The following is a 13,027-nucleotide window of genomic DNA, read 5'->3' as shown; positions in this document are numbered from 1 at the left end:
ACAGACTTTTATTGGGCTACGCTTCTGTAACTGCAAATTTGGCGACAATTATTCTTATTTAATCGTTTTCGACACTTCGGTAACGTGGTGACAAAATTTCAGTTTCTTTCGCGAAAATTTCGGATTATGTTTTTTAATTAAATTATGGAAGATTATTTTCACAAACTTCGCGTTAATTTCATTTGCCTAATTAAGAGACAAATAGGTGGGATAAACGTCACGACATGGAACAGAAATTATTAACGTGTAATTTTATCAAATATTTTGCGTCTGGTTTAGCAGGAAAAAATCCTGTGTAGCGTGCGATCAGGGAAAGTATAGCGTAGAGGGTACGTAACCCACGAGGCAGGGAATGTGTTAATATCGTGTTAACCTTCTTTTAACCAGACTTTTCCTTGCTCGTCGGAAAAAAAGTTACAGTCGAATCTGGTTTTCCATTGCGATGCGAGAAGTAATAATTGGTAGTATAAATATATTGTTTAACGAAAGATTACGGCTTCCAGGTACACGCTGTTGCAATTTATCTTAAGGATAGGTACTCTGAATCGTACAGATGTCTCGAACAGTTGGTTAACGTCGAAATACCCTCGTCTATCGAGTAGCTAAAACTGGTTCGTCACAAATGAAAAGACACCCTTGTTAAATAGGGTCAACTCTCCCCCATATTATCATAAGAATTAAATGGAACAAACATATGGTGCTAGGGGCGGCTTGGGTCCCCGAGAGACTCCTATACTGTAACACCTAAATAGTAAATCCATAATAACAAGCTTTTGCTTGGTCTCGCGAGGAGAGTGCAAGATCTTGCGTTTTGTTTAATTCAAAATTCCTAATCTCATAGGAGCATAAACTGTTTTAAACTTGAGATGTTTCTCAAGGTACGCTTCACGGTTGAAGATTCGCTAATGCATCGAACTACGGCTGAATTATTATTTTATTATTGTTACTACTGTGAAAATTAGTATTCTATATACGGTGTGAAAGAAACACGGACTACCGCGTAGAACAGCATGTAAATAGAATTGAATTTCAATTCGATCAAAGTTCGGTCAAGGATAGTTGGTTGGTTCAGGAGGTAGAATACAGGTTAATTGGTTTGTTTTTACAGCGAATATCGTACAATATTGCGTTGTGGTTCGTACATAGATACGTTAGTTCACCGCGGCGGAAACCGCGAGGCGTAATTCGCGCGTGTGAAAGCCGCTAAACGCTCGAATAATCCAATATCGAATCGACCGTGTTCGAATGCCAATTGGCGCGACTCGGAAGAGCTTGAAATTACGAAATCCTAGCGTACGATGTCTACTCGTCTAATAGAAAATAAACTAGACAGAAAAAAAAGAAGCTGAGAAGATACGCGGAGTAAATTTTTAATGAAAATAAACGGTGGCGTTGTTGAAAAAAGACTATGATCTCTTTCCGATACTCTTCGTCGTGTTCGATGCAACAGCGAATGAGAATGACACTTTTATGCATTCTTTGTTGAAATATGAGACGCCGAAGAAAACAAGTTTCTGCTTTCAGAATTGTAAATTGCCTTCATACGGCATTTCTATACGCGTGTATGTGAGTACACGCACATGCGCTTACATTGAATTCTTACAACGATAATCTGGTTTGTTCCACTTGCGAGAACTGGCTGCGTTTTCACTGTATGTCAGCAGGTAAACGTTGAAAAATATACGAAGTTTATTTCATTGCATCGAACTTGGTGAGCCGAACGAGATGTTACTATTCGCGTGTATGTTATTAGCCTCTACGATAGTTAAAGAAACAATGGGAAATGTAAGAAGATGTCTGAATTAATCATTTGGCCGTGGAAATTGCTATTGAACCGTTGAAAACCATCTAACCGCTTATCTTCCCTGAAAACCCGGGCCAATTGCCACAAATTCAATCCCCTCGAGCCTGTCATCCGCAAAATCCAAACAACCCCGACCTCTCTTGGCTTCGCGCCATTTCCTCGTACGAAAATTCGTAACATGCACGTTCCACTTCTCGTGTTTCGGCTCTCGCTTTCACTCGATGCGAGAAACACCTCTGTTCCCATTCAATCCGCGATTTATTTTCCTTTCGACGAATTCTCAACATTTTACCAATGTAAACACGATAGTCGCGTCTCGTGTCGGTACCAATGAAATCTCAAATATTTCCTACAAACTGCACCACGTATTCGTAATAATTTCCTATGGTAATTGTTGGAGTATCTCTCAACACAGTGGAATACTTTCGCGAGCCAAGTATACTACACACGTTGTAAGTACGAGGAACAAAGACATTTTCTCGTTACATTTATCGAAGGACACTGATAAATTTTATCCTGACACGTTCGACGAAAAATCGACGAACGTATGGAGAAGGAGGGAGTCCTTTCCTGGCGACGTTTTCGTTAATATTTTTTCAACGACCTAACGCGTATTTTAGCCATTTCTCAAAGAAGAGATCTGAGAGTAAGAAAATATTCTTCTTTTAATTATTTTCCTCGCGGAAGGTAGGAAACACTAGGAATCGTAAAAATCTTCTATCTAGGAAAAGATAGCACATTTTTAAAGTAAAAAAGTTAGAAAATAAAAGCGGCGAAGAGCATTCAATTTTTATCGAATATCATATCGTGTCCTGATACTTGATACTTATGGCAGATAGTGTACGTGGATCTACATAATTCGTCTTGATGGTCGACTGTAGAGGCTCGATGATTCAGGGGCTCGGGAAGAACGTTTGCATAAACAATCCACGAGCGCGTAACTTGCGTAATCGGCTGATGCATCGAAACATTCGATCCATTAGCACCGCGAGCATCGAATTCTACGACAGCGATGTTGTGTAGTGCGAATGCTTCGAAGGTTTTCGGGTTATTTTAAGTATCGTGTGTCGATCTCTCGAGAAATCATCGATCCCTATCGATAATGCATTAGCTGATGCGTCGTGATTAATACAAACGCTCTCTGTGCTCTTCTTCGCTCCGACGTATGTTACTAGCTTTTCAGTTCTTATCTGCTTCTTATTTTAATCCTTTGGAACTTTAAGATACGAACGAATTTCTTCCTTGTGATCCATTTCTAGAATAATATTGTACAAATTTTGCAAACAACCAAAGACGCGCGTACAACATCGTGACAATCGACGTTTTTTTTTGGAAATTTCGGTCAAATGCAAAAGAAAATATCGAACCTTACGCGCGAACTAATTTTAAAATTGCTTATCACGTTCTTCTCTTGTAGTTTTTACTTTCCAGCTATCCAGGTAAACAGATAACGTTAAAAATAATCAGCGTTACCTGGAAAAAAATTACAGAACAAGTAGGAAGAGTCTTGCAACCTTCCGAAGACACAAGTGGCATATTTAGACTAACCAGGAGAAATCAATCGCTCGTAGAGTTTTCAAGTGTCGAAGATTTAAAGAAGGAGGCGAATATAGCAGAAGAATATAAGATTTGCTTTTCTGTGTAGATTCTATGTAGATTTATGTTCACATCAACTACGATTACCTTATTATTAACGAAAGACGAGAATATACCGTTGTTCCGTGTAAGAAAGTAAGATTACCAAATTTACATAATCTTCCTTCCAGCTTGAGCGATATAGTTGCGCTTCCAAAGCTCCCCCGTTAAAATGGAAAGCATCGAGTGTACGGTTCCCACACGAAGTATCCCGAAAGAACAGTTTTCTGCCCTTACAATCGATAGGAAACGAGAGGGTGTGCCTCTATCTACCGGCGCGTTTCCCGGGGAATTCAGCCGAAAAGCGATAGAATCTGAAATGCTTGGGGTCTGAGACAGAAATTGCACCGGATAATCGGGTTTTCCTTTGGTTTACTTTTCAAACTGGTTCCCTATCCTACAGTTTCATTTCATTTATATTAACTTGGTCAAGCAGAAGTTAGTGAAAAGTGGACGTAAATGAAATTTACAAACTTTCTTCTTTCCTATAAAATTCATTACGAAATTAATTATTTAGAAAGCACGCAGCATCAGTTCCTTGTTTAAATAGATCGTAGGAGCGGGAAATTAGGGGGAAAGTAAATATCATCGAAGAGATACGTGAACAGAGTTTTGAAACTTTCCTGAAGAATAAGATTGCTCGTAAATATATTAGATTAATGCGTATGGGACGTTGCTGCTTAGAATAGTTTCGATTTAAAAGAGATGGCATCAAAGTTACCAAATATAAATCCGACGTTTCAGAAGATCAAAGGCATTCTGTATGTCCTGCCTGCACAATTTTCAATACATAAATTATTTTAACAGAGTCTCTAAATTAAAAGTACTTGCCAGCTAAATTTATTCTTCTCTTTCAAACTATGAAGGAACTAATTCGTTAAAATTATCTTAATAGTACACCGTTCATTTAATTATTTTTACGATACACGCACAAGCTCCAAGAATTCTTTTAGAAACGTAAAATAATGAAACCAGTTAATCGTTGGGACGTTACTCTCGCGAACGTATGATATTTCGAACGAACCGGCGCTGTTCAAAATTTATTTGGTGGAAACGATATTTTCTCGATACGACAAATCAAATCTCGCGAATGACGATTGATTCTAACGAGATAAGGACGCTCAGCATCCCTGTATTTCGTGTGTAAATCTGTCAAACACACGATACGACGGGCACCTTGCCGGCTGCCGAATTATGTCAAATGCAGCGCGTGTCATATTAATGGCGTTGATCCGCAGGACTTCAACCGGTACTCGCCTGGTTTCTTCGTTTGAAAAGTCTCGTTTGGAAGAGCGGACGAATGGTTTTGCATATTTCTGCCCTTGCGGCCAGCATTTTATCGGTTGTCACGGAGACACGCGTCGATGAGCCGTCACCGTGTAAGGGCGTTTATTATCGACCAGGAAAACGTTGTTTGCGATGCCGGTAACGCGAACGATGCTTCGGAAATTCGAAGTAGGCCACCTTAAAGGAGATGCTGCGAGCTACTGCGACTTAGGCGACTTTCAGATTGCACGTACCAATCGTCTATCCGGCTTTTTAACCAATTAACTTGGGGCAAACATGGGGTTAATTTGTCGCCTGCATTGTCTACATCTTCGACATGGTCATTTGTTTACCCACGAATCATTCCTTTCAGCGATTGATTCTTACTGATTGTAGATACGCTTGCGAGAAGTTTATAGAAAATTTATAGAAGATATTTATGGAACATTTGAAGACGTAAAAGTTCATAGAACATGCGTGATGTTTAAAAAATATGTTATCTAAAGTATAGTATTTATCGTTATAATTATAACGTTAAACAGACGTCTTTGCCTAGGTCTTATTGCTTTAGTTGTATTCGTAAAAAAAAAAAAAATGAATTTGCACGACGGTATTTATAAATCTAATAAATCTAAAAATGAAACATATAAAAAAGCTTATAAAACTAGGAATCATCCAGTTTGAATCGGTTATTTATTTGCGTTACATCTTGTCTGTTTCAGAATTGCCAGCCGAGGAGGGTAAGTTTTTCCCAGCGAAAGGTTTCTTCCCTCTGTGACGATCGATACGGTAAGCTGTTTGGATAACAAATTGGCATTGATGCTATCTGTAGAGTATCACGGTGTAAACATCGTATTTCCAGATAATGGTAGGATACTTTGCGACAAGCTGGTAAAAATGATGATGATGATAAAGAAATCAGATATGTATTTTAAATAAGTATCTTTATTCAAGAACTCAAGCACTTGTGCATTTCTTTACTTCTTTATCGCTTTTATAATCGCTACCGGATTACTTTTATATTAACTGACGCAGACACATACATACACAGCAGCACATAAAATGTGCATATCGATACACTGTGTTGTCCGTCGAATCAAATATTTATTTTTCCATTCAATTTGTCCAATTTAATCGCTGAAATAACGCGTTAACGAAAGTATGCGAAAATAAAAGGAAATAACGTGCGATGAAAGGTGGCAATCAAACTAATATTTAATCAATTTCGAGCATAAAATTACACGCCATTTACATACCACACGCCCTTACACTTGTCAAGAAAAATCCTCATTGTATTTCTCACAGCATTTATATTTAATGACCAAGTCCAAACGTATTGATCTAATCTCAGTTTACTGTGTTAAGTTCAAAGCTCGATACCGCTAGAACGAAACGTAGAACCAGATAAAAAGACGCTTGATCGGAAAATAACGTTATGTGACGATATTCTTTTATAGCGACCATGTTTTGGCGTTCGTTCCTTGGACATCGCGTAAGACGAGGCTTATCTCAAGACACTCGATGACACGCGCTCGACGTCATTACCAATGTTCTTTTCGAGCGAGAAAATATTCCTTGCGTCGTTGATCGCTTTACAGATCGCACGACGTGGAAACACAGTCGCGACTCGTCCAATGCCAGACCCCTGGCAGTCATAGGTTCTCCCACAGGTTTCAGATCATGTAAAATCGAGGCTTCTTTCTCCTCTTTGTTTACGTATTTACCGCGTAACTCGTAGTACCTTTTGACCCTTTAAAAATAGACGCACTTGTACGTGGTCGCGCCTCAAAAGCCATTCGGCGATCCACTTTCTTCTTATCGTTAGCCTTAGAGCCGCTAACTATTTTTAAAATGATAAATTTCGTGAAATGCGCCGCGGTTCATCCAATTAGTCCAGTTCCACGGTTTTGTTCTTAAGCTGTCTCGAGGGGTTTTCGAGTAATTTCGATGCAGAGAACGAGATATCGGTTTCGTTCCGACTGTTTCTTTTTATCCTCGCTTCTCCTTGTGTAAGAGGCACCAGTTAAGCAGTTTAACTTGGAAAGCGCATCTAACGCGACTTCGAAGCGACGTTCCTTTAGATCGGAGAAGAAGATCGTCTCTTTGCGGTTGATTTTTCTATCGGGAATTTAGTACTAGTAGTTGCATAAGCCAATCCTTTTGTTCTTCAGGTCGACTGGAATCAATTTTATCGCATGGAACGAAGATCAAAACTTCGGTAGAATAGAACGCGTCCTTGATACTTCTTACATGTTTCGTATATATTTCGTTGCAGAGTTCGCTTGAATACAGTGGAAATCCATTTACCTGAACCAAGCGAAAGTTCGCAAAGAGTTCGTATAATAGTTGTTGCAGGCTAGTTCACCAATTTCTTCACGCTACGAGCTTACTAAATAGTTTCGATTCCCATAACGAGGAATCACGTTCGAAGTACGTATTTTAGATTTTCATTCGGATAAGTGCAAATTCGATGAGCTCGCCTCGAATCAGATTCTAAATCACATTCTCGTTTCAATAACTCAAGTTTGAATAAACTGAGTTCCACTGTACTTTACGTTCGTCTTTATCGCATGATTGATCCTGCTCCATATGAAATAAGTAGATTGTAAAATTTCGGTTTAATAACCGGTGTTCGGATAAATGAATTCCAATCATTTCATATCCAATGTTTCTAGCATGATCGATCGTCTTGCTCGTCGGAGGAAGTTCGAAATTCTCGCCGAAAATGCAGCAACCAGTGGGACGCTGCAATTTTCCCGTTATCGTACTCGATCCTCGTTATTACGGCGCTTAAATCGATCAAGAAGCTCACAGCTGTAAACGACGTCAAAGGAGTTGGTCGATCGGAGGTGTTCAAAGACGCGAGATGCCTTGGGAAATGCGGAACGCGGCAATATCGAGCACTTAGGCCAGCGAGCTGTGTCTGGATGCGAAGGCAGATGCCGTGGATGATAGTTGGCGTCATTATCAAAGCAGGCCAGGCCTGTCTACATTGCATTATCGTTTCACGCGTGCACGTGGTCGTGTACATAGCATAGAAAGAGGAGAAGCTGAAGGGAATAAACGCGAACGTCGGTTACGTCTGTAGCCATTTAATTGCGAGTCAACGTTACGCTGGATCATAAGGTGGTATCCCATCACCTTCTTTGAAGTCGATCTTCCACATCGTTAGGATCCACTCGTTTTCTTGCTTTCTAGTCGGAAGAATAGGACGATTGCCAACGATGGTTTGAATTACGGTTGGATTTATCAGGTGTGAGCCGAGGAATCATGGAATGGGAAGTTGGATTGCTTTGAAATTAGCCGTGGAACTTGGCATGAGAATCGAACACAGGATTTTTTTTTTTTTTTTTTTAGTATTTTTGCAACGTTCTTTTGTGTTATGGAGCAGGCAGGAAGTTGGTTTGAATGAAACAGTTGTTGGAATAAAGATGGAGAAGCGAATGATTTTTTTAATAGTTTTACAACGTCGATTGAATATTGCTGTGCAATTGATCATGGAACTTACTGCTAGAACGAACATCGAGGGAACATATCTCTTAGTATTTTCGAAATATTTATTTGCCTTGTGGAATATAGCTATTATGTTGTTTCAGCTGGAGTTAGATTGACTGGATCGACTTAAAATTGGCTGTGGACTGTTACTCGAAACGAACGATCGGCGTTGAATCTTTTAGTACTTTGGAAACGTTAGTTTGAAATACGACGCAGCTATGAAGTTATCTTAAATGGAATATTGGCTATGATGAAAGTCGAGGAGTGTTGAATTCTCTAGCCATTTTCCAGCATATAGGTTGAATCGACCATAAAGATATTCCGGAACGAAGGTGTTCGAGGGAAAAGTATAGTTTGGAATAAAGTTTCACTGAAATTGAATACAATATTCTAATTTCGAAGAAGTTTTCGCTTGAATTTTATACGATATTAAAATTTCGAATTTGGTATTCAAATAAATGCGAGACTCGTTCAACGTTTCTAAGACAAACAACATTTTCAAGCAGCAAGAGCTTTATATTTCCTTTGCGTCCATAAAATCGCGACACCAAGTATAACTATTGGTAATTGAAGAGAGTGGCACGCGATCCGTCACCACGAGTCTCGTGTTCCTCTATGCAGTTTAACGTTTAGTCAGAGAGAACAACGAGACGTTATAAACTTTTCTCGCGAAACGATATACGTTTCTTTCTACCTTGAATCATTACGTTGCTTTTCTAATCAGATCCACTTCTTCACGTTGTATGATCCACGTCACACGTTGACACGTCGACTGTCACGCGAATCCGATACATTTTCTTCTGGCAATAGATCAAAATGTATAGTACGCCATGGCGTTTAATTTCTGCCAACTGTTATACCTACATCGTATTTACGATCTTGTTTTTTGCGACGATATTATCAAAGCCATTCGCATTGTTGAAAATTGATTAGTCAATGGCATTTATCTTACTTTAATCGTTCTAAAAAATTTAGTAGCGTGAGTCACACCGATGACCGTCGTCTCTGTCGAAGTGTTCAACCGATTTTTCCGCAAAGCAACGATATTTGTTCGAAGAATATTTTATATCACCCGAGAGAGCATAACAGAAACGAACGACGTAGAGAGATACTCGTAAAAGAGACCTCGTAACTCGATTTAACTTTAGAATTATGTGAAACTCGTCCCTTAACGCTTCAGTTTCTCCCGGTCCGTAAATGCGAATCCAGAAGTTGGAAATTGGAATTCTCGATTTCCAATCCCTGCATTTCCGCGCCAGCAAATTACCGGTAAATCGTTGCCTTTTCGGCGAGTCATCATCGGCTTTCTCGAACGAAGAATCGGCTATTGAAAATCGACGTGTCCAAGTTACGTCGAGCTCTCCGCTTCGCGTAATCACGCGCTTCCGTTGCTGTTAATTTCGCATCATAACATTCTTCACTAAAAATTGTATTGACGTAGATTTGTTAATCGTGGCCGCGTTAATGCGATTTCTTTCACAATTTAACGACACCGGCCGCGATCTCGCCGTGGCCTGTCTCTCTTTTCTCTTTCTCGTCTTCGTTCGTTGCTCGTTCTCTGTCCGAACGTCACCGATCGACTAACAATATCCGTATTGCGCGGACAAATACGGTGATGAAACTGATGCTTGCACAAGAGACGTCAAAAAGTACTCGGATGACATTATCGTCGTGGAATCGCGTTCGAAAGAGTCACCTTGATTGCCAACGCCATACGAACTTTTCAACTTTCAATCGCTTTCGTCCTATTTTTCTTTCTCTCGTACTGAAAAATGAATTACGTATTTCAAGCCTTTGAAGCTTTTTCCGTGTTATATCTGAAAATCGGATAGACAATGTCCGTGCTCTGGTTCGTTTATCTTAAACGTGTCAAGCTGTTTCGCGCTTTTGGAAGCACGTACTACTCTGCAAGCGTTTTCATTTAAGTAAATTCTAAAAATTTACATATATAATTCGAAGAATGGTTTTATAGAATAATTTCGGCAATATCTTTTACCTTTCAAGTCTTCTCTGTATAATATCGAGAAATTAGATCTGAAACTATAATTTGTCGCGCAAGATACAACTTTACAAAATATTTTATACTCAAAATTGTAACCATAGAAGATTACCGACCATGATAGAGACGTAAAGTGCATTACTCCGGCACGAAGCTATTTTATAAAAAAATTAAAAAAGGAAAGGGGGAAAATTCAAAAATTTTAACGAAATTGGAGTGCAAAAAGTGAACGTTAAAAGTGCTTCTGGCGGAGGAAGAGGATCGAAAAGCGCGGGAGACACGGATGACGAGGTAGAAACGCGTTCCTATAATTGCTCGGCAATCTGATTTTCACTTGTCTTTGCTCGTAGATTACAATTAATGAAATCGTCGATCGTACAGCACGTTGAAGCGACATGACGTCAATCGTATGCTGGCAAAAGGCACTTGCTATCAAGGACACCATAGTCTGCTCCCGATTACTCTCGGTTCTGCCATCTTTTTCCTCTCTCTCTCTCTCTCTCTCTCTCTCCTTTTCTCCCTTTTTCCACATTTATCCATAGAAGATAGATCACGAAGCCAACAGATCGCGATAGGTTTTCCCTTGACGATCGCAATTGTACCTGTTGTTTCAATACATTTTGCAATTGAACCTTTTTCCCTCAATGACACATATACGAAGATTTTGATTTCCTTTTTGGGAATGACAATCGACGTAGGATTTTATTGACAGTGGCATCGAAGTACTTAGCTTGGAAAGTTACCATTTCTTTTTTTCCCCAATGACAATATCTTTTTCCTTTTTTACGTTAAATCGAAATATTTAATACTATTGTTGCCGCTGATTATTTGCTATCGTTTGATAAAACCTATGTTACTCTTGGTCGTACGTTATGTAGGAAAATTTGATGGATTTTTCTAAGATACCGCGATTCGATGATATCAACTCGGTGGTTGAGTGTCTTCTTACGTACATCCATCGATTCTCCAAAATGATACTGATATCATTTCTCTAACGAATAAACCATTTTCCTTCTGGAAATTAAACTACAATCAGTGTCGTTCAAAAAGAGAAGAAATGTTTAAAAAAAATATGCCAATTTGTTCCTTCCATCCAGAAGCTCCTATTTTTATACTAACGAATCGAATCATAAACGTTGGATCTATTTACCGAGACGATCGTCCTGTGTGTGAAGATATTTTATCCGCAGGAATATGGAAGAACGATAAAAATTTAATATACTTTTGGCAATTTCAGGAAAGTCCATATGGCAACTCGTGTTGGAGCAATTCGACGACCTTCTAGTTAAGATTCTTCTATTAGCCGCTATTATTTCTTTTGTACGTATACATTCTATCCACGAATTATGACATTTTTGTTCCATATCTATCTATCCCATCGGTAGTTCATCGACGCGATGATAAAAATTTTTCTTTCAAATCTCGCGGAAAAATAGCTGCTATCGGTTTCAATTTCGCAAAAATAGCGAAACGATAACATCGGTTACAGTGATTCTGACGTTCACATGGCTTGAGATTGTTTCAAGTACATCGATGACGATCATAGATAGCATTTCGATTGTGATAAAAGGAGTAAAAAATTTGTGAAAAATTATCGACACGCTCGAATCGTTAATCGCCGATCGAAATACGTCGAAACGTTTTGCTTTTTTCGAAGGTAAACGTTCGAATGTAAGCGGCCACCGTTTATTTTTAGACGTGACGCGAAACAACGGTAATTAATAAAATCTAAACGGTGCATAATAATGCTCGTCCGCGGGCCGCTTAGTGATTATTAGTTAGCAACGAAGTCGTACGTACTATGTTTACGAGCGGGTTCAAGGCTCACTCATTATAAATACATCTGGTTTCAAAGGTGAAAAAATAGCCTATCGATCTGTCGCCGAGCTACGCAGAGTATAGTTATCCTTACGCACGTGTAGAAGATTCGTAATAGATGTTGCGAACATATCGTCGAGTTTAAGACGTAGAAAGTTATCTGTTTAAACGCGGCAGATGCAAATCATTTGATTCTCTGGATCTTTCGAGTATTTTAGTTAAGCTGTTTTATAGTATAAAATAATAGTTGCACTAATTTTTCTTAGTTTTTTATTATCTCGATCAGTGCTTAAGTGTCATTAACAAAGGAATTGACTGATACACGCTGATCTGATTAAGATTTTGCGCAAGTGTTTCGTTAGACTTACTTAAGAATTTAGACGTAATTCGTTCGTACCTGTCTTTTTTTCTTTAATGTGTGTGGATATAAATCATAAACGCAACAAGATATCAAAAATGGATGAAATAGAAGTTATATCGTGTTATGTGTGCGAAAATTGTTTTGAAAAATTCACCGTTCTTCGGAAATTATATAAAAACGAGACTTCTTTTCAGAAAAATTTTCGCACAGTTTTATAGATCTCAAGACATGGTATAACTTTTTGATGTCTTTTGTCTTTCACGATTTATTAGCATACTTGCATAAAAGAATCGGCTCGGTTAAAAGGCTTGATTTCTATTTTAAAATAAAAAACAGGCACGAACGATTTACGGTCAAATTTTTGTATGAACACCTGTACAAAATTTCATCCAACTCCGCGTGTATCAGTCACCAGGGTTCCCGTGTAAGTTTTATATTCTAAAAGTCCTTTTCTGTTCTTTTAACTATTATTCCATATATAGGGCGGTTGATAACTGGTGGTACAAGCGGAAAGGGGGTGATTCTACGCGAAAAAAGAAGTCGAAAATATAGAATAACAATTTTTCGTTTGAGGCTTTGTTTTCGAGAAAATCGACTTTGAATTTTCGCTCGGTACGCATGCACTTTATCACGTCTCGTTAGAACATAC

General features: G+C 38.8%; 1 protein-coding gene across 3 annotated transcripts in view; it reads left to right on the top strand.

Moving 5' to 3' along the window:
* Positions 1-13,027, top strand: part of LOC100741129 (calcium-transporting ATPase sarcoplasmic/endoplasmic reticulum type) — a 55,612-nt gene that overhangs the window by 26,419 nt on the left and 16,166 nt on the right. For all 3 annotated transcript variants that reach the window (XM_012381440.3, XM_033318973.1, XM_033318972.1), the window contains 2 exons: positions 5,428-5,445; positions 11,437-11,519. In XM_012381440.3, coding sequence (XP_012236863.1) covers positions 5,428-5,445; positions 11,437-11,519 — 101 coding nt within the window. The remainder of the gene's footprint in view (positions 1-5,427; positions 5,446-11,436; positions 11,520-13,027) is intronic.

Source organism: Bombus impatiens, unplaced genomic scaffold, assembly GCF_000188095.3.
Source record: "Bombus impatiens unplaced genomic scaffold, BIMP_2.2 scf_0133, whole genome shotgun sequence".
NCBI lineage: Eukaryota > Metazoa > Arthropoda > Insecta > Hymenoptera > Apidae > Bombus > Bombus impatiens.
The sequence above is the reverse complement of the archived record's forward strand: the minus strand, read 5'-3'. Positions and strand labels throughout refer to the sequence as shown.